Genomic DNA, 23,157 nt, shown 5'->3' with positions numbered 1-23,157 from the left:
TTTCTTCAGTCTTCAGATATATACACAGACATTTTTGTAGTTCAGCCAATATGTGTGTGGTTGTAGCCTTAGTTACTAATGAATGGAATTGAGGAAAATGTGTTTTAGGTAGATAAACTCCAAGGATTCTGACCATGGACATACTGCCTTTCCTTGTCATGTGGCTGGGTGACCTGCTTCACTATAAATCTGTTTCCCTCTGAAATGTCCAATTTAAGAACTGGATCTTTTACAGAGGAGCAGTATATTTAAATTATATGATCTGTCCTCTTTCATAATACAAGGTTGTCTAATCTACTGTGCTACTAACACTAGTAATAACATTAGATTGATCACACCCTTGATTGCGCATGTTTTGGAATAGCATACATCYGAGAGGTGAGGCAATCTGGGAATCACCTGGCTGACACTATTTGTGATGAGCATGGCCCTGTCTTCTGGAAGGAAAAAATGGTATCAATGCAAGACTGACCCGTTATATCAAAAGCAAGGTGGGAAGAGATGGCTCTTCTTCTAGAGGTCACCTCCTCAAACAATGTTTTTCCCAAATCACATGCAAAGAGGAAGGTAGAACATATGTTGATTTGATATAAATCATTTTTCTTTCTCTGATGTTCTCCCTTTTCTCAGACCTACCGGAAGTAAAGATGGCTTGGAAACCAGAAGCTGTATCAACACCATCTGTGACAAACTCTATGAGCATAAGATTGCCGGAAGCTGCTATGTCATTGGGTATCTTTGATCCACAGGTTTTGTCCATTAGAACTGCAGAAAATTTACTGGCTCCATCATAAACTTTAACGTAATCACCCTGACAGCCTCTGGTTGTCTGCAGGTCAAAGGCCTGAAAGTGCAGGGAAATCTGTAAGGGAAGAGGGAACAAGCCTTCAATATACACATATATGACTTCTTTCATGGGGTGTCCTTTAAAATAGACAAAATCCAAGCTGTAACTAAGTCAGAATTGGAACTGCTTACCCAGCCTTGCCTGTCATCCCCTGAATTTGCAGGGTTCAGATATAATGGGCCTGTGACTGAATGCTCCCATGCTCAGACTGCTTTGTCTTGATTTTTTGCAAACCTGAAGCTCAATGTATGGAGGATTTTCAAAATTGCAACTGTGCAGTTGTCTTTGCCCATACCTGGCTTAAGGACATGAAGAAGAAATAGATACTAGTCTAAAATTTCTCTCATGAAAAAGATCTGGTAACTGGTGTGCAGATACAGTACAAACCAATCAGTTCAGCCATAGTCCAAAGCCATTATTAACCTTTGATTACCTTTCTGGATCGGGTGCGGATGAGCCAGACACAGTTGGTGTTATCTGAGTAATTTCTTGGGTGATTGGCAGATTTCAGTGACCCAGATGCTGCATCGAGAATAGTGCTGCAGCGACCTGAGAGAAAAACAATGTTTGCCTCAGCACCAAACTTTTTAAGAGATACTTCCACTTATCTACAGCTACGTTCTTCAGAATGTAGTGGTCTTGATTTTCTGATCTACCAGCATTCATTTCAGGGTATTTGTACATCTAGGATGTGAAGAATCATGTCCTAATTTGTGCATAATCATAAGCATCTATGTCAAAATGGAAAGTAAAGTAGCACATATAAAAAGCATTAGCTTTTATTTGTAATTCCACAATGAAGCAAGGAATTTCAGGATGAAGTACCCTTTCTACTCTACCTTTTCAATCTAAAAAGTGTGAGAGGTTATATATGCTGCCACTGGTCAGTAGTCAATACGTTTTTCCACTGGGATAGGGAAGTCCAAGCTATGCTAGAAGAGTCAAATAAAAAATGATTGCTTTGGAATAGTTAAATTCTGAGTTTAGGAAGAGGACTTGGCCTCTCCTCTGTGCAAGGGAAAATAATTTATCATATTTTTTCCCTTTGACCAAATAAATTTCTTTGTTTATATGGGAGAATTTCTTCTAGCAGAAGTTTTAAGGAGTGGAAAATTTATACACATTTGGAATGATAGCTTAAACATTTGCAAACTATTAGGCTAGAACTGGACAAAGCATCTTGAAAGTGTTCCAGTTCAGAGAAACCTATAGCTATTTTGGTTTGGCTCAGTCCTTAAACATTAACTACAATGAGGGACTGAGATGTCTTTGTGAGTTTTGTAGTTGCCTCTTTAAGATCTAAGAAACCCAATGACTCCAGTGAAGCATACAACATAGTAACCAGTTAGGCCCSTGGAGTTACACTCACTTAGACCAACAGTGAAATATGTTTGGTTTAATCTGGACACAGAAAGCATTTTCTCACTAATCACAGTGTGCCTACTGTTTCACCTTTGCATTATGTCCTGGAGTGTCCCTAATGGATACCATGGACTTAGAAGAATATGCTTACACAATCTGTGAGAAACCTCTGCCTCTGTGGAGCTGCCTAAACACCTCCATGGAAGATCTGAATAGAAGATGAAGGGATGGCTTGCACTTACTGCAATTGTAGAGCTTGTTGATTTTGGCCACATCCAAGTTACTCAGTCCCTGCCTCTGTCCGATATGTACTGATTCATCAGGAATCGGTACAATAGTTGCTTTCCCAGTGGTATTAGTGAATGTGTGTCTGCGAAAACATGGAAAATTTATGGTCCTTTGAGGAAAACAATTTTTTCCAGGATTTAATGGCATAATCTACATGCTTTACAGCAAGAGCAATTGCACATAAGTTGTTATTAAGTCTGATAGCTGGATTGTTCTTCTGGCCAATTCTTAATGCATATTTCAGCAAAYGGGAATGCAGAAGTCTCTTGAGCAAGAGGAATAGAAGCTTTAAAGCAAACTGTCTGCTTGCTGCCCTATGATACAAGAATGCCTCCAAACTGCTGTTTGGAGTGCTAAATTTATGAAGTAGTTCTTCAGTTGTATTAGCTGTTGTTCTTGAGAATTTATTAAAGACAGAACCAAAACTCAACCTTAAAGAAAAGCCTCCAAATCCTACCCATGCTTGAAGGGAGTAATAGTCTTGTCACAGAAGTTATGGAAATGTTTTAAGATGAAGTCGTGGAAAGGGCTGCAGAATTATTGAAAGGGTACGTCAGTTTTCTAATAGGAACAGCCTTTGACCACCTGTATATCAATTTTTTTTGTGTATGGATTTACCTGCCTGTGATCTTAGACTGACAAGAGTACACGTATAACATTAATTACCATGCTGGAGTTACAATTTGTAGTGTAATTCTACTTTGGAAAACTAGGTGACAGAGAAACAGAAGAAAAAAGGCGTCTCTCCTGCACACAACTATCTATGGTTGAAAATCTTCTTCGTTTGGGAGTTCCTTGTGAGGAACTCTACTCTGAAACTGCTTTCTTTGGATTTCGGTTGTTGGTGTGACTTAACAGTGCTATTTAATTAGGTTTGATCAAGATGTCCAGTAGATATGCTCCTTCCCCTGTCCCAGCTCAGCTGGGAATGACTCCTTAATGGAAAGCTAAAGAATAATAAAGTAAATCTTAAGGAATGCTTTCTTTGAACTAACTCACAGTGCTTTTCTCAGAGAGGGAAATGGAGAGGCTGATAGAAGATAGTTATTATGGAAGCTAATTCTCATGCATGGTTTCAATTCCACAGAGGCAGTGATATGCTGTTACTTACGGGCCATAGTGCATTACTGAGGAATAGTCATATGGAAGACCCAGGTTATTGGAGTTTTCAAATTTCCTGAAGTCTGCTCTGTCAGCTGTAATATATGATATCATATTTAAATCATGTTCCTTATCCACTTCCTCTCAAAGAAGAAAGGAGCTGGGAACAGCAGGACATATCTACTCTACTGTCTACATCGAGAAGTTCGAAGRAACTTACCCAGACTGATGTACTCCCACATGATCTTTACATATTTATCCCTGTCACTTCGAGAATGTTCATGCAAAAACCCCAGGGCATGGTCCAGTTCATGTTGAATTATTCCTTTCCACATGCAGCCTCCTTTCATCACAGAGACGGTCTGTCCACCTCCTACTTTTCCATAGTTGGACCAGCAGCTGGGAAAGGCATGGAACATCAACAAGAAAAGGCACATGGATTTTTGTTGTCAGACAAGTCTGGGGACGATACAGAGAACCTTGCTGCACGTGTCTGTTGTGGGAATGGAAGAGATTCCTTATGGTCTGTTGTGGTCAGAGTCCACACAAGGGCAAAACTGACCGTGGCACAGAAAATCAGCAAACAGTATATGCATCACTAAAGCCTCCTAAAAGCCCTTCAATACCATGGAGGTTCCTGCATGCTAGTCTTCTGTACACAGTGATGTTAACTCCTTGGAATTAACCATTTTTCTCAAATGCCTGAATCCTGTGTCAGAGATAGAACTAACCTAAATGGCACTTATAAGCTAAGGGATACTGAACAATTCTATCAAAGGCTGTAATTCTGGCCTTGACAGCGAACGCTAGGGAAGTGCTCTTTCCTAAGTTGAAATTGTTGCCCCATGTGCAAATTAAAACCACAACAGCTTGTTAAACATTAAACATTGTGCTAAGTGTGAATTATACCACGCAGCAAACATGAGCTAAGGATATTCTTTCTGCCTTACTGCTGGTTTCCCATGATCTGTGAGTCACTTTAGTGTCTCTGGTGAGTCCCTGATGTAATTTGGATCTTCAGCAGGGTACCTTCCACCCTGATAAAAGCATAAAGTTACTTTTCTAATTCCACTCTTCTCTCCTCTTTAGGATCACACAAGATCAGAGTAGTGAAGGTATGAAAAGTAATATAGAAATAACATATTCACTTATCCAACTCACCCATCGGCAGACTTAATGCTGAGATAATCGCGTTCTGTCTTGCGCTTCACAAAATTAATGCAAGTCAGTGTTTCAAATTCTGCCATGGCATCATGAATTGCCTTTATGTGGTTCTCCTCTGGAGAAGAAAGGGGGATAATATGGGAGTCACACCAGAACAATGATTTGTGCCATTAGGAATCTCATGTATGCTCAAAAACAGTGTAAATGAGGAACAGAAACATTAGCCTATGGCTCTTTGCTTGGCAGTGAATTTTATTCAATATATTGTTCAATATRTGTCATTTGTGCAATATAAATAGCCTGGCACAAGCCACTCTTTACCCAGGACTTTGTCCAGGACAGATTCAGATGAGATTCTGTTTTCTGAACTACTTGTCTTAAAATTATAGCAGTGGTTGTTGATGCATCTGCAGATTGTCCACTTGGTGACAGCTATGGAAAGCTCTTTTACTGATTCAAAATGGTCCATTAAAACCACATGCAATTGGCATGAACCTCATAAAGGCAGATATTCTAGCAGATACCATTAAAGGCAATGGTCATTGTTGTCTCCAAGAAACCGTCCCCAAAATATAATGGATGCAAACCTCTGAAGGAAATTTGATCTTTTTGTTTTCTATGCAGACCTTTAAAATTTACAATTCATCTGTGCTTGCACAGTACAAATAAATCCTTAGAGCAGATTTCATCCACTGTGTGCGCAACTACTGGAGGTAGGATTCTACCTGAAGGTTATTGGAAAAAAGCTTTACAAAAAAAAAAATCAAAATATATACCTACCATAAGTAGGATCCAAAACGTAGGGAACACGGACAATCCCATCACTGGACTGGGGCCAATTGCAGTGACGGTTTCGACAGTTGATGGCACTACGGCTCCTTTGTGGAACTATGTCACCTTCCTGCAAGAGCTGAGTGCTGTCTGTGTGAGAAAGAAGGGGCAGAAATGTTTGAGCCATGGATTGCTGGAGGCTACTAGGCACCCTTGGAAAACAGTTACCCTGTATTTTTCCTGCTTTTGTATTATTCCCTAAGCATATCTTGCTGGCCAGAGCCAGAAACAGTCTATTGGGTTAAACAGACATTGTCTGCTCCCCCTGTCTTGTTCACTGCTGCATCCTTAGCTCAGAAAAGAGGTAGGAAGCTCCACTTCTGTTGAGTAGGGTTTAGGCAAGACAGGAAAGGGCTGGAAAGCAGTTGCAGTAGAGAGGGATGCTGTATAATAGTTGGGCTGCTTGACTCATTGTGCAACAGTGAGTGAATGCCATTGAATATACGCTCAGGAATAGTGTTGGGCAAAGATAGACGATGCCAATAAGGAAAATCAGGAGGCAAGAGTGCTGAGGGAGAGAATTAAAAGGGGGTTGAGTGCTGTCTGTAAGAAACTGTAGAAATGTTCATGTCTGTTTCTACAGACAGGAGTAAAGCTGCCTTTATGACTGCTGAAGGGAAAAGGTGAAAGACAAGTTGACAGTGGACAAAATATTTGGAAGAATCAAGAAGAGGTCTGAAATGGGAAGCACAGTACTAACCATAGCTTATTTAGGAGTCTGTATTACAAAGCCATATGACAATGGCTCCAGTGATGCTTGCATTCAAGAAAAAGGCAATTAAATAATAAAACCTTCAACCATCCCACGATCTCTTTTTGTATCCAAAGAGGGACAAAGACTGCAGAAGTTACAGCTGAAGAAGCTGCCTGCATAGTTCAGTTGCCTCCGCATCCAGAATTCTCTTCAGTATTAACACAATAGATCTGAAATGGCCTGGGGCTTCAGTAAACAACCTAGCTGGGAGTAGTTCCTGTGGCCTCCCTGAGTGGGTCTTATGTGTAGATGCATAATAGATAGAAATAATATTTTCATAGACTGTGGTTAAGACATTGATCCTCCCCCCAAGAAGGCACAAAAGATTGGGCCAGCAAGGCTTTGGTGGCATTACCTTTGTTAACTTTCAGAATTCTGTTAAAAATAACTTCCTCCTCGGAGTCTGTCTCTGTAGGCGGATGAGATTCTGCATAGAGATGCAAGAATGTCACTTTCTCATTCCAAAGAAAATAGAAATCCTGATTTTTTTAACCCAGATGAGCTTCCAGGGACCACCTGAAATCTGATCTTGATTACAGTGGTGCACATGAAACTTACAGAGCATATTTATGGATTGACATGGCATTAAGTCATGTATATGTTTGCTCAGGAACAGTCTTGTGAACCTCTCAACAGCTGTGATTATTTTGGTATTAATCCAGTCCCAAGAGCCTTTCTTTTCCTCACCTTCCCTTTTTTAATCATTGCATTTTAAAAAATGGACCTTTGGCTCTTACAGTTTTGGTTTGTCTGGCTCCAGTGGCCAGCTTGCAGTTCCTCTTGTCCACAGGGCTCCCTTTGTGCCCTCAAACAGCATGAATTCCCTTCTGCATGCACACTTCAAACTTGAACCCCCAACACTTGGAACAAAATCAGATGGAGAATTGTTCTAGTGCTTACTGCTGAACACCCTTTTCACTTCTTGAAAACCCTTAAAACCAATGAAATCAGAGACGCAGTCCTATTCCATTGGCCAGACTGGTCCCCAGCTAATCCCAACTTCAGGGACTCTGAGGCCTTACACTAAGTAGAACTCAGCTGAATCTGGGCATCACACCATGAGTCTTGACATCAAAAATTGCATGTGTACTTGGTGTCTGTACTTTCTGTAACCTTCAGGTGACTTAAATAAGGGTATTATCTAAGTGGAGCTATTTTTAGCAAAAACAGCAGCTGAGTTTTTTAGCAATGCCAAGTACTAGCCAAAACCAAAAGAGAAAAAAMCTGCTTTTTGTGAAATGTTAGATCAGTTGTATTTATTTAAAATTTCTTCCCTGAGATTAATTTGTGTTAAACGTGTTATTTTCTGGAGCAAATGGGCAAATAAAAGTTGAGGTATCTTACCAAATAGTACAATTTAGTTTGAATAATACATACCATAGATATCCTCTTGTGTGGTAACCTGCAAGGAAGATGCATTGTTATAATACAGTAATTGGTGTTATAATATAAATATCAAAAAATGTARCAAACAAAGAGTGTATCATAGGATCATAAGTATCCAGACTACCATGGTAAGGATCTGTAATCATTGCAGTCCTGAATTCTTGTTTACTGTACCATATGTAAAAAAGTACCATGGTGTAGTAGATACTTTGATTTGTTGGCAAATAGGGATATTCTAAAGGCAGTCAGTATAGAAGACTCAGGAAATGCAATTTGAAGGTTACCCTCGGTTTCGGTCTTCCACTGTCTTTATGTAACTGCTAGCATGAATGCAAGGATGTTGAAATAGGTAATGAAATCCTCCCAGTATCACCTCATTATACAGCTGTGAAGGTCTGTGGTATGTAGCACCATATAGGCAACTGGGGGTTAGGGGAGTATCCATTTGTGGGGGTCATGCCTGTAACAAGGCAGATTGCCATGCCATTCTCACTTTTCATCAAGCAAAGGCAGTTTTAAAGTTCTATATACGACTCTAAAAAAGGCAGAATCTTCCCAGGCCATTAACTGCATAATGTGGGGCAATAAATGAAATAAGAATGGAAACCGCACACTCTGTAACACCTTTGGTCTGAGTAGACTTTTCTTCAGAGATGGAGATGAGGGTGAAGTAGATAGATGGGCCCCAACCTCACTTTTCAAAATGCTGGACCCCAAGTGAACAGAAGAGCTGACTTGAGCTGTCCTTACCTGAGTAGGTTCTGTTGCTGCAAAAAGCAAGGAAGAAAAAGACAAGATTAGATTCTGAAATGCAGCTTCACAGCGTTCAACAACTCAGGCCTCCTCAGCCATGATAATGACTTTGGTAGGTCCCCTTGCTTGGAGAGGGAGTAGGGCACACTAGCTAGGCACAGAAATTGAATTCATACTTAAGACAAACAGCTATCAGAATTTCTAGTAGTTTGTATTCAAGGACAGAATCCAGGTTGTTTACTGTCTAAAAATGAGCAAAGCGTTTTATCAGCTTCAGTGTGAAAAATGTCAAAGGAAGCTAGAGACAAAAAAATGTTTTGTTCCCGATTGTCACTGGCACATGTGCAGGCTAATCAGCTCGACAATCTTTTTCTGGTTTAACAGTGCCAAAGAGTAAAGTTAAAAATGGGATGAAGGCTGTAATTTAGCGTGAGACAAAAAATCTCAAATTCACTCTGAACCTTACAGGAGCTTTGAGCAATTCTGAATCCTGAGAATATCTTGCTAGTGTGGCATCTTCTGATTTTGGGCAAATGTCTACTCTGGGTTACTGGTATGGAAGTGAAAATCTAATCTGCTATATATGTATTTCTAAGTAGAAATCTAATAACATAAAAATTTATTTTTTAAGGACCTGAATGTTTTGAGAAAGGTATCATAATGTTTGGAGGAAGAAGTCATTTGTTCACATGACACATTGGTGTAGACTTAAAAAATGTTGTGAGTATTTTCATGTTTTTGTTCCTAACTTCACTGTTATAGCATCATAAAAGTATAGGCTTGGAAAAGACCTCAGGCAGTCATCCAGTTTGTCTCCTTTCCCTAGGGCAGAAACAGTTTTATCTATGTTACTCCTGATCACAGTGTGTTTAACCTGTTCTTAAGTATGATGGAGATGCCGCAAGCCTTTCTGGCAGTCTATTCCAGTTTGTCAATAAGTGCAATCTTCCATGTTAAAATTTAAACCTTTTATTTCTTTTTCTATCTAACACAGAGAACAGTTACGCAAAAGCGTTCTGATATTTCTAAGGCTATCCATGTTCCTTGTCTTTTTATTCCTGTGTTTTCAACAGATGTGGAGGCTGCCAAGCATTGTCACAGCTTGTAGCACCGTTCCCTTTTTACAGCTTCCATGACCAGAGTGATTATTTCCTAAATATACTGATGGGACTTCCTAACTTTCAGAAATTCTCAAGAACCTGGAATAAAACTGTTTTTACTGAGCCAAAGACGTTTCAGGTCTGCCTTTCTAGACTATTATTTCAGTTACATGGAAATGAAACCCCATTGTAATAACAGTTTATTAGAGAAAAGTTAAGTCAGTTCCCAGCAGCTGCATCAGAGAGGTCCATGCCATCTGAAAAATTCTGCAGGGAAGCACATTTTTGAAATGGCTTGACTGACTTCAGAATCCCTGCATACTAGAGGCACTAGTATATTGATTGGTCAAGTCAGATTTCTAGAAACACAGAACCCCTTGACATCTTTTTAAAACTTGTGTGAGACATAACAGAAAGCATCAGCCATGTGCCTAATTATATCAGCATCTGGCATGATAAATTTTTCAAAATACAGATTAAATTTTCCTTGTACTGAAAATACTGAAAGGTGTCTCAAAAGGCACATTAATATACGTCTCAATAATCCTGCAAATTTGAGTTCCAGCAACCACAACTGAACTCAAGAAAGTWTGTCTCTCTGCTGGCTCTAAATGTACTGAACAGTAATTTCACAGCCTCCCTTGGCTTCTGTGTCATAAAAGACAGCACAAAAGAAGAACTGGTCAGTTTTCGTTAGCCCCTTGCTTGTTCTGAAAATGTCAACCAAATCCTTCTAATACCTTTGCCTTTCACAATACCTCACCTCTGACCTGACAGTTTCTTGCTGTAGTTAAGGTCTACCTACAGATTTATTTCCATTGACCTTCTCTAGAGGTCTACAATGACCTCCTTCTGTTTTGTGATTTGACAAAGCTTCTCTGTTACTGTTTCTGCCTGTGCTATTAGTTTGCTATCTTAATACATTGCAAGGCTTTCTCTGATACCAGACATCCTGTTCTGTTATGGCTGTATAAAGGTGGGACAAAGGAGTAAATGAGTGGCAAAGTCTTTTGGTAACATCCACAGTTTAGTGGAAGTCAAAATGTCGTAATAAAATTTGATTTTACGAATAATTCACATTTAAATCTGACAGACCAAAAATATGAAGCACATTACACTCAGTCCAGTAACAGTCAGGAGACATGGCTTTTTCAAAAGGCCTGGGAGTCAGTGCCTTCGCCTGCTCTAAAGCCAAGTCACTCACACATTGACATTGTGATCTATATTTACTATCCATTGATGAAATTCAATCAATTCCGTATATCTTTCACCAGTTTCTGACAACTTTTCAATTTTTTTTACCTATTGTGACAGTGAATGAGGTCAAAGCTTCTTTTCATCATTCTACATTTCAGCATTACAGAAGGATGCATCCTTAAATATACAGGTCTTGGTCTTCTTTGACTCAGAGCTCTCTTCTGTCTCTACCATCACTAAACTGACCTGTCAAAAATTTTGTCTATCACAAAGCATGTACCACTGATTACATGCAGCTTTAACTGATGCAGCTCTGCTTTCAGTCCTCTTTCCTGCGGTCTCTTTCCCAGCCCCACGTATCGGTTATGCAGTCCACAGCAGTATAATTACAGGTGACCACATGATGAGTGTCATGCCATGTACCAGCTCTTCATTCATTTCAGGAGTTACTATGCTGCACTCTTCACAGAACATGGAAATCTCTCCATAATAGATGCATCATCTCTATTTCTCTGCTCCATACTGAGTAACAGAGAGCTTCTTTTTTAACATCTTTCATTTTGCTGCTGCTGTTCACAGTGTGTTCTCTCAGACAGTCCCTTCCTTCTGGCCACCGCTGCTAGGATCCTTTCAATCCTGACAACCTAAAGTTTTTCTATCCTCCACTGAAAACTGAAGCACTGCTTTGAACACCTCTTAATGTCTCCTTCCTTCAGATACATTTGTTCAGTAAAGACTTTGGGAAATTGGGCAATTAATAAGAATAAAACTCTAGAAAATAAGTGCCTCAGTAAGTAGCTGATGCGTTAGAAATGCAAGCGGAAAGAGCCATAATTTCACTAACGCCCTCTCCCCCCAATATGTGCGATTTCATGGCATATTTATTCCTGGTAATCAATTGTCTATAGTTCACTTCCAACTGGTAAGAATCATGTTGTTGAAAACATTACTGGAGTTACAGTACTTGCCTCAAATAATCACTAGGCTCCAAAATTCCTGCTACGTAATTAATTTGATACACAGTCAGCAATTATCAATTGTTTTTAAAATATAGTATTAATTCTACTTACTTGCTGTGCTATTCCCATAGTTCTCCTGCAAAATCAATAGGTATAAGGTATTATTTTCCATAGCTCTTAAATGTAGAAGCAGTAACAGCAAAATTGGGCCAAAGGGAGCCACTGAATAATTAGACTGGTATTATAACATATGGCATTATTATTATGGCTAATATTTGTCTTGTAGGAAATTAAAACGGGTCCTGACAGCTGCATTCCAGGAAGGACAGATCAACTAGAGGAAAGAGCATGGCTGCATGGAACTACTCTCACCTGAATAGGGAAGCCCAGGATAGCGTGTAGCAGAAATGCAGTGAAGACTAGGAATGTCTTCAGATCCATTCTCTAGTTCCAGCAAAGTATCAGTGCTTGTCGTTGTCTCTGCTAGTCCAGGAGCACTGTCGCTAAATATACCAGCAGAGCCTGCTCTACTAGGGCTGAAAAACTTGACCAGCCAATGGGAATCCAAGCAGGAAGCAAACTTTTTTTTGTAGCCTGAACTTTAGCCTCTGGGCATCTCCCAGTGTTGTGCTGTGGCTGTCATTGTGGTCTATAGCATCTCTTGTCTTCATACTGTCATGCTGCTCCCTATACCTGGATCAGCCTCACATTTCTACTGCCATGCACATTCTCTGTTTCTTGGCAGATCTTTCCTCAAATGTTCAGTGTTCAGGTGATGCTATCTGGGATGTCCTTGTGCCTGGATAGCTTTCCAGAGCACTGTATTGATGGAATTTCAGATGGTAGGTGTCTTTTTCCTTTATGTCACAGTGAGCAGAGAAGGCTATAGCTGTATTATCTTGTTTTGGAACATATAATAGATCAGCATTTGGTGAGGTCTGCATTTCCTCCTCTCAGTCTAGAGAAGATACCCTTCATCATCTCTGCTTATGGATCTAGAAGCAGATTTTTTGTTTCTTCCTTTCTTGTGTTTCTTCCTTTTCATGTTTCTTGATGTTATTGGGACTCCATAATTTCTGGCAGGCCAACTTTTGTCGCAGGCTTTGTGACAGGAAGGCAGACAGGAAAAGAAAGACATAGCAGCATAACTTACTTATTTTGAAAATGATTAACATGTATGCTGGTTAATGGAACTCACTGCTCCAGGAAGTGGACGTAGGAAGCAGTGTACAGACATAGCAAAACATGCTTGTAGGTAATAAACTGTCAGCCACTTAATCTTAACCTTCTAGAGTAGCAAAGCACTGCCTGGTGAACCATTTGCTGAATGTACTGTAGYTGAGGAGCAGTCTGGTCTCTGATACACACTTGTTTTGTGTCAATTTTTCATCCATGGAGAAAGAAACTGATTTACAAAAGATACAGATTCTACCTCTAGACCATGCAAGTGCTCAGATACCCTCAGAGTAAGTTTGAAATCTGCAAAATGATAACTCAACTTTTACTGCTTCTGTAGCAAATAAGATGTTTTACAATGATTGGCATTAGAAATTATAGGTGGTAGTTGACGAATGATTCGAAGATCAGTAGAGGAGCAGAAAGCGTTCCACCTGTTTGTCACCAAATCAAACCCCATTAAGGGTAGGAGTTCCATGGAAATGTAATTTGAATTGCATTGGTGCAGATTACTCTTAATTTTAGCAGATGAAAGTTCATAACCACACAATACTTTAGGCTATTGAGTCTGGACTGACAGAGACTAGGGACAAACTTTCATTACCCCCGCAGGGGGCAGCATAGGAGAATTTTACTTTTCCCCTTTCTATTCCTACATCTTGTGGTTGAAGTGTCCTGAGCACCAGATAATACAAAGAAGGTAGCACATGGCCTTTGTGCTGTGAAAGAACAAAGACTGGGTAGGCAATGACAGCATACTAATCTTGCTGCAGAGACTGTCCTGTGTGCATGTAAATGTTTGCACTAAGCAATGCTAAGCACCTTTCTTCATATTTGTTTTTCATAGAGATGAAAATCTACCTTGTACTGAAGCAAAATTATGCAGCTCTGATATGCAATCCTATAACAGATCCCTAAGCATATCACTCAACACAAGGGCAAAATGGATGTCTGATTCCAGATGCCTTGATATGCCAAAATATACCAAAAAGACACCACTGAATGGGACTTATGTGTTATGTGASTAGCATTAAGAGTTGAGGGGGAAAAAGGTAGGTCAAATAATTGTCTCGGACAAAGCACAAGACAATGCCAGGTTTATATATGGAATTACTAGCAAAACTGCCCACAGGGAAAAACAGTCCAGGAGCAAAAGGAGGGATCGGAGATAGTAGAACAGGAAGTTAAACAGCAAGTTAGGAAGGTGAGTATCCTTAGCATCTGTGTAGCACCTTGTTGGGAAGATACTATGGGCTGCTGAGTGGCTGATTAGCTCCTGTGATCTGGAAAGGGTAAGGCAACTGGGCTGGCAAATACTATGGTGCTCATTTTATGCTGGACATATTCAATGGTTCATGAGACAGATTGGTACATGCTGCCTTCTCCATATACTAACAGTACTGATGGCAGGAGATATTGCTGTTCTGATCATGAACATGGTTGTAAATGTTACAGCTGGCAAACTAGGTGCAGCAGAGCAAGGATGTGTGTGCACATAAATTAATGCTACTGCCAGTCCTGGAATGCCTAACCATCAACTTTGTTTTGTGACTGCTTTAGATTCAATATTTGTTTTCTTAAGTGTGGTATTCAGTGGGAGAGGGATTGTCAGTATTCCTGTTCTCATTAATAAAAAATGTACCAAATTTTCCCAGATATTGCAAGAATAGGACATACAGCTGGTATATCCAGCAGAAAAAGTGCCACAGAAATAGTCTTTGAATCTTTATGAACCAAGCTAGAGCTTAGCAATGAGGAAGTGCCTTCACATGTGCAGAAGAAAAGCATGCAGGGAATTTTGTCAAAACTCAGGCTATCCTGTCCATATCCCAGTTTCTGGAGGGCAATAGGGACTTCACATACTTTGCAAAAATGAGAAAAGGTTGATGGGCGGCCAAAACAATAACACGATGTCGAGGAATGCTTGGACAGTGTCTTGCTTGCAGAAAGTCTGTCAGCAAAAGAGCATTACTCCCAAAAGACCATTACAAAACTTGGAGAGATCATGTGTTGATTTGGAGAAACCTGTGTGCATAACCAAGAAAAGACTTTATAGACATAACAATAAAGCATTTTATTTTCTGTTGCATAAGGCAGTTCACTGTAAAATACCCATATCCAAAACCAAAACAGCCAGATGTATAGAAGTTGCAACACTTCTATAGCCATCTTTTAGATTTTACTCAATAGTATATCATTCAGGCATATGCTTTATAATTATTATGAAATAAGCTATCATGAAAAATAAATGTGTTCTTGTTGGAGTATTTTATTGTAAAATGCTCTCCAAAATATATTATCAAGATCTAATTATAAAAAAGAAATATGTTTGTTTATACCAAGTCACTACTAATTTCTATTTAGTAAAGTGTAGGAAAGAATAGGAAGAAATAAAAATATAGTCATATTATGTTTGTTAAAAATATATACATTCATACAGTTTATAGAAGTTATATACCATACCTGTGTCATAATAAATCATTAAAAAGTTTTGAAGTTTTAAAATCATCAAGTCATATGGCTTTATTAAAATGAACCACTTGAAACAGTGGTATGTCAACAACACATAACAAATTGCTTTGGTTTTCCATTATGTAAGTAAACGACATGCAATTACATTTACAATTTGGGGTTAATGACAACATGTCTGAACCACAAATACATTATTTTAAACAGAACAGTTCAATATCATTTCTCAGAAAGGTCTATTGTGTGGAGCATTTCAGTGTTTTGGCTCACTTTTATTTGGGACAGGAATTCTAGTTTTAGTTCAGCTGTGTGGTTCATTTAAGTCTTCTGGTCAGGAAGTCTGCTGCTCTACAATGCTTCTGTTTTGATGTTTTTTAGTTTCCTTCTCACTAGTTCCAGCTGCTGTAAAAAGCTATCACATAGAATTAGCTTTTTCTTTGGTGTCTATATTGATCAGATAGATAGTTTTCTGATATAAATCAGTCCTCACAGAGGTTTTTTCTAGGCTGGCTTAAAGGATTTCAGACCTTTAGTCTTTTTTTATAATTCACCTTTTCTGCTTCTACAATCACTTTTGATGGTCTTAGAATTCCTTCCAAATTGCCCATACCTCTTTGGTAATAGAGTGATTAAGAGTGAATAAATTCAGTTGAATTCATGTCAGTCTTTACTGCATTTTGCTAGTAAAGACTGTTATTGGAACCCTGGCAGCCTCTGAGGTTTTCCTAGGTAGCTAGTGTAGACTTCAAGTCCTTGTATAGGAGAATGAATTGTGTTACAGAAGACAAGTTCAGATACAGCAAAGTGCTGTAGTGTTATTAAAAGCTATTTTCACACACCCAAGAACATATATTGTGAATCAATAGATTTAGCTGTTCTTTCATGTCCCTTTCTGCACTCCTCTGGATTCTATCTATCTCCCATAAAAAACGTGTTCCTCAGCTTGATTCCAGTTGTGCTTCCTGTCTTTGTTTCCAGTTTTGGAGGGTTCCTGAAATATTTCCATATCCTTGTTAACAGCACGTGCAAMAATTCCCAATGTTGTATTGTCTGTAGATTCCTTAGCAGGGCCCTTACACATCATCCATAATACTAATGACTAGTTCCAACCACAGTCCTAGCAAGGCTTCTGTGAGAGAACTTCAGCCTAAATGAGGAACCATTGCTTGTCATTGGTTAGATGCTTTTCTTTTCAACTGACTGCGACAATGAACCAAATCTTCAGTCTGTCATCAGAAATGAGCAACAATGAAAAAAAAAGAACATTTTTGGTGTTGAATTGTTCTTTACAAAAACAAGCATTGTTAGCTGTAAAAATAGAAAAGAAACAATTTGAAAAAGTCAAAACATGGCTTTTAAAGCAAGTGTCTAAATAAGATAAATTTTCATTTCAAAATTAGATTTCAAGGCCAAATTTAGCTCTACATAATTTAGCATTTAAACTAGCATTTCAAATTACTTGTATGATCCAAAGATTATTAGGGGGGAGGCGTAATGGAGGTGATCAAACTGGAACTTTAATTTGGACAACTCTAGTAATGAACTTCTGATTGTCTTGAAAGAAACAAAAAATTCCTGTCTGCTATCAGGAGAAGCCATCTGATTTGTCTGCTGCCCTTAGGTGGAGAAAGGACTGATCAAAGGTTTTACATGATGTTTTCAGCCTGCAGAACAATGTCAGGCTGATTGCAAAGGAATCCATGTGATGGGTTAAGGTGAGAGCTGTTAGAGCAGTGCCTGAGGGTATCTTTGGTCTCTTTGCCCTCTGAAAGGAGACATGCCATCACACAGTATTACCCGAGCTGCACACGTATAACACCGGGGAGGTCTTCCGTCTGGTATCCTTGTGACAGATTGTGCAATGTCAGCCAGCTCCCCTGCTTGTTCTCATTTTCTGGTCTCTTCTTACAAACTGGTAGCTTTTGGTCACATTAACTGTGCCACAAAAGTTGCCTCTGTAAATACTTCTTTGATTATTTAACTATGGGAATTGAAATACGGTCTCATGCTTGCTTCTCAGATGAATGCATGGGAGCTGTGTGTGCCATCAGTGAAAAACACCCATCTCTGGTTTTACAAAGATCGGTGAGATAGAGGCCATCAATCCTGATGATTGTCTCTCAGCCYTGGACAAATATCCTCCTATACACTATTATCAGCACCAGCTGGCGGTGCTTCACTCATTTTTTTTTCTTTGTACCTCAGCAGAAAGGCTGTCCAATACAGTCTAATACTTTTGCTTCTGCCTCACTTACTGGCTTCCTATATGTACTCCCTCCAGGATTTGGGGGTTTTCATTGGGAATATTAAGATGAGARGGTAGTTTCAGTCTTACTGTATTTTTCTCAATGCAGATTCCCTTAGCAATGTGAGCCTCACAGTGAATTACACCCATTTACCGGGTTAGCATATTGCTTTGCTTCCTCTTTGGGAGGATAATTTATAGTTCCTTCATGCCTCCTGGGTGAGTTTGGACATCTTACCCTACTGTTACCGTAAGTCGACAAAGCAAACTCTCTAGGACTCAATTTTGGAGAGTGAGAAAGCAGGCAATCTTTATTATGATGGTGCTGGATGCACACAAGGTGGAGAGATCTGCTGTGCATCCGGCACCGTCACAATAAAGGCTTACAGTAGTGTTACTTGTGGTAACACTACTGCTTCTGATTTCATTTGGATCCACAGAGAAATACCTGGCTTTCTTCACAGCAGGGCTTCACATCCTACTAGTGTCCTCCCCAGTCTTGGAGGCAGGCAGAAGGATTAGTTCAGGCACAAAAGTAGCACAAGCTCTGGCAAAGTGAAGAGAATCCAGATGAAACATARAGTCAAGCACACAATATTTGAGGAAAGTTAAAATCTAGCCTTCACAGTCCCTGTCTCATGAGAGAGCTGCTTTCCAAACAGACTTAATACCTAAATTTGAAAGACTGACTGATAATAAACTTTAAACTATTAAATGCCAGAGAATCTGCTTATTGCTCTCAGCCTTTAGCCAAAGAGAATATTTGCCCAAAGACAAGAAACAGTAGGTCTTTGACAGCTTTTGATGGCTTTGACCATCATAACTAATGTAGGGTGGGTTCCTGGAAATGACAGAAGGACAGCCAGCAAATTTGTTTTGCTTGTTGTCCATCATTAGTAAAAACAAATGGGTCTCAGACAGCTGGACCAGGAGGGGGGCACTGATCAGGCCTAAGGGCCTGGGAGACCCAGACTGGAACAACAGGGCCTGCCAGCCCCTAGGATGGARGTGCCACGGCAGAGCTGATGAGAACAGAGAACAGGACAAGTAACTGGAATAGCAGGTTTGCTGTAAATGAGGATGGAGGAGCATGGACGAAGCTGTAGCATGTAGGGGAAAAAAGGTGGGAATCCAAAGACGTTCATTGGCCAGTGCTGGCAGAGAAGCCCTGAGGCGGTTCGCACAGCTCTGCCTCACTCTGGGCCARCCATTGTTATTATGTCTCGTTACTGCAATTTTACCTTTACAAGAAAATAATGCGTATTTTAAAACCTACAATTAGAACTCAACATTCAACCACATCCTCTGTCACAGAAAAATCCCTTCTTCCTATTTCAATTACTGATGGCTTGTTCCACAAGAAATGAGAGATTGCCTCCCTTTTTTGTTCAGTGTTAAGGCTCCTGCATAATCATGTTCAAATGCTCCTTTATGGATTTATCCTTACAGCAYTCCCAACTGGCAAAGAAGATTTTTTTCCCTTCGTTCACAGAAGAAAGAGCTGAATGGGCACACGCCTGGGCTCACACCCCTCTTTCCCCCAGCTAATCCCTTGGGTCATCCAGGAATTACAGCCACTATGGAGCCTGTAAGGATCTCAAAACAGGTGAATGCCAGTCCACTGTGTTCATCATTCCCTCAGGGAAGAGGGGACCTAGTCAGGGACAGAGGATGGCTGTTGCCTGAACTGTGAGCAATGTATTTGTGGTGCTTCCTAGGGAAATTGTAGCTACCTTAACCTTAGCTTATACGTGTGATTACATTAAAAAAACAAAAAAAGCTTCCAGTATGACCTCTCTTTTCTACCCATGTGCAGTGTCATTAGTTCCTGAACTCATTAAAGGGACATTACCAAATTACCTAGAATTATCATTTTTCAAGCACTTACGAACTTACTCTCTGCTGTTGATATGTTGATAAACATATCAAGAAGGTACTTTCCTTAATGAAGCTGCMGTTGAAATAAATCAGAGAGGCTGCCATGGCATCTTGCGCTAGAGGAAAAGGCCTGCCTATCCTATGTTTTCATGTTTAGTTTAGTTTAGACTTACGAGGCCTGCATGACCAAACTTTAGTTTTAAGGCTTTCAAATCTAGCCTTTTGGCTTAAAATTCATCTTTGCTGTACTTTCCATTCTCTCAGTGGACTAAGCTTTGGCTCTCAGTTCACAGGCCTTTATGCAGGAAAACCATCTGTTTGTACTGGAAGATTTGAACTGTAAATCTGTTTTCTTACAGAGATGGATCTGTTGCAGATCCGTAAATGATATGGTGTGAGTTCAGCAAGAAATTGAGGTCAAGGCATTCTAAGAAAGCTTCTACTTAGAGGTCTCATATTTGCATATGTATCAGTCTTCTATCTCTGATAAGGACTACCATAAACAAAGTCTGTGAGGATATTTGTATTCTTCCTTTAAATAAGTAAATTCCTTTTGTAGGAAATTGAAGAAGTGGGTGATGTGGAATATTCGAAGTGGTTGCTTGCTGGCTAAAGAGAGAGGAGTGAAGTATTTATCACTTTCTTTATCCTGATAAACTTTCTTTTCTGTGCTAAAGTGGCCTATGTGTTACTCATTTTGAACCATCATAAAAAGCAGAAGAGAATGCTGGAGTTCATCTCTCCAAGAATTTATTAAGGCCATAGGGTTTGTCTCCATGGCCTGCCATTAAATGGGTTATGGCTCTACCCTGGAACCTTTGCAGTTCTGATATCTGAAGTCTGAAGAAAAAATACCATTCTGCTAGCGTGCTGCTTTTTGTAATATTATAACTTAAAAAAAAAAAAAGTAAAATGCACATACAATCCCCCCAATGTGTATCAAATGATCAAGTCATCCTAGTTACCCATTTAACTAAGTTATCCAAGAATCCAAGATTTTTTTTGTTGTTTTTGCCTAATGAGGCCACTAACTATGCAGCAGTCTTCATGCCCTACCAGTCCCCACAGGCACACGACTGCATGCATCTGTGCTGATGGGTGCCCTCGATTAAATCACTCCCAGGCTGAAATCAATGGGGCTATTCTCTGCTGTCAGTGAAGGTGGCCAAACTAAATTTTGAGCGGTGATGGGACAATGATATCTTTTCCATGCTCCACTGTAGGGTTACTGTAGTAGATGGTTTGACTGCTAGCCTAGGGTGATTTAGAGAAGCGTTTTATTGAGCACTGTTTTCACTTACCTTCCCCGCACACTGCTGCCTACGTGTATGTGTTTGCTACAAGCTACTTGCTAAGGATAAAAGAACTAGTCTAGGAATACGGAAGCACTGGTGTTTCTCCAGAGTGACAGATAGGCACTACTGCTTTGGGGGCATTTGCATTAGGATCCTGTCAGAATGGGCTGCTTCTCCCTCAGACAGCTCTTGCCTCGAACTTGCCTTAACCTGGACTCCTGTTGGTGTTCAAGGGTTTCTTGTGCCTCTCCCCAGGGCTTCCCCTCCCCCATGCATGTGAAAACATCAAGGGCTTGCAGCTTTTCTTCTTGGTTGCAAGACCTGCAGCAAGGAATGAAGGTTTGAGCACATTTGAAGCCCATATGATGGCTCTTTGTCCCTCCACTAGGTAAAATGGCAGTTGTGGGTAAATAGCAGACTGTTTCTTATATTGGATAACTGTCTGTGTTTGCAAACCTCAATTCATGTCTAAATGTGGTCCCCTGACTGGGTTTGGAGAAAGATTGGGGAGAAAATGGAACAGTGCCATCATTTTACCTTCAGCTTGTGAGTACTGCTGCTCCTCTTCTCGCTTCCTGTGCCTTTCACCTTTTCTTGTTTTGCAGGGCATGGGAAAGGAGGCTTACTTACTATATAGAGGTCTGGGCTCTGCATCCTGTCCTACCCATCACTAAGGCCACCAGATAGAGGCAGTGATCACAGGCTCCCATGTGTTGGTGACGTAGCCTGAAAAGGGGCTGGCAATATTTGTTGCCTGGTTGGAGTAGCCTCATTTTGYCTCATGCTCATCCTAGTAGCTGAATTTCTGATTGTGCCAGAGACTAAGCTTATTGCTGGCCTTGGAAGAAATCCTGTTCTCTGGCAACACAGGCAAAAGGTTTTTTTCTCCCTTCCTCGTGACATGCAGGAGATCTCATTTAGGAGCTCAAGCTACAAATTTTGAAGATTTGAGTGAACAGAGTTCATGCCACCTAGAAGACGACTTGGACATTGCTCTAGAATACAGCATCATAAGGTGTAAAGTGGGTGTGGGTGCACCGCCACATTTTGCAGAGATTGAGGTGTCCTTGCTATGTCTTTTCTCTACCTGTGGCATCAGAAGAAAGGGATTTGAGAGCTTCTTCCCAAAGTCCATCAGTATGGCTCAGAAGGTACTACCTGTTCCACTGTAGCCAGCAACAACCCTACCAAGATTTTTAGGATTATTGTTTTAGATAAAGTAGTAGCTTCTGAATATAGTTGTATCATGATTTTTATGCCCCATCATTTCTGTGTCCTGATCTGTACAAAGCTAGCCAAACTGGGAAGGGAAGTTGTAGGCAGCAGTCTCTATACACCTTGCCATGCAACTGTTTAAGATTACACAACTGTTCCTGTTCTACAGATAGGAGCTGACCTTTCCCTCTTGCTGTCTGGTACCAACTGTGTCTCAACTTTGAACAGAAATTTTGACACAGAATTAATGTATTTTGACACAATTTAGGTGAAAGGGAAAATGTAAAGCTTTGTTGTAACCAAAAGTCTTTCTCTGCTAAATCATAGCTTTGGGGTGACTTGAACTTACTCACAAATTTTAGTCTGATGATTTCATGAAATACCTTGCCTAGAATTGGCACTTCAGAGGAGTCAGGCTGTATGTACAGCAAGAAAAGCCTGGCACTGGCCAAAGAAGCAGCAAATTGCTATTGGTATGACAGGCATTGCTAGGGAAATCAATGCTACATGGGATGAGTGACAAGGGTATTGCTATATAAGTRTGACAGAAGATGTTGGATGGTGAAAGCAACTTGGAAGGGAAAATTAGGAGTTTTAGTTTGGCTATTTTAATTTAAACTCACTTGAATTCTCCTGGAAGAAGACATCAATGTTAGCCTGAAAATTTGCATTGTAAGAAGTCAGATTAATAGAAGTTGGCATGGGATCTGTAAATTATGAAATATGACAGTGGGAATGGATCAGGAAAAGATCAGGTAGAGATAGGCTCTAGAAGAGGATGACTTCTGTCTTGATAGGTAGTGGATTCTCATACGGTGAGGGCAAGGGGAGAAGCCATACAAAATGAATAGAAGAAATAAGAGGAGAAAGAGGAGGGGACCTTTTTGAAAATAGAGGGAGGACAGACATAAAAGGGAGGATATACCTGAGTGTCAAAAGCCACAAATGTGTCCAGGAGAAAAAGACAGAGTAAACTGGCCAGTGTAAGCAAACCAGTGGAGTAGAGACTATGGAAACCAGAATGGAAAAGATTAGAGATGAAGTCAGGTAAGGCAATTTGCAGTAAGGGTTTTGCTCTTTGCCAGGACTGTGTCGGGTTTCCACCTCTGTTGCTCAGGAAAGAGCCTCTGACCCACT

At 40.1% G+C, this 23,157-nt stretch overlaps 1 protein-coding gene across 1 annotated transcript; it reads right to left on the bottom strand.

Annotated features, from left to right (window-relative positions):
• Window positions 1-294: 294 nt before the first annotated feature.
• Window positions 295-12,198, bottom strand: LOC146586093 (astacin-like metalloendopeptidase). The gene is given in 14 exon segments (XM_085321858.1): window positions 295-411; window positions 414-542; window positions 545-862; window positions 1,281-1,396; window positions 2,452-2,579; window positions 3,609-3,693; window positions 3,819-3,997; window positions 4,760-4,877; window positions 5,543-5,683; window positions 6,703-6,774; window positions 7,725-7,749; window positions 8,484-8,500; window positions 11,854-11,878; window positions 12,115-12,198. Coding segments are annotated over 14 exon segments (1,539 nt in total). The 5' UTR covers window positions 12,184-12,198.
• Between the last annotated feature and the right edge of the window lie 10,959 nt (window positions 12,199-23,157).

Source organism: Rhea americana, unplaced genomic scaffold, assembly GCF_003343005.1.
Source record: "Rhea americana isolate MKP2758 unplaced genomic scaffold, rheAme1 scaffold_72, whole genome shotgun sequence".
Taxonomy (NCBI): domain Eukaryota; kingdom Metazoa; phylum Chordata; class Aves; order Rheiformes; family Rheidae; genus Rhea; species Rhea americana.
The sequence above is the reverse complement of the archived record's forward strand: the minus strand, read 5'-3'. Positions and strand labels throughout refer to the sequence as shown.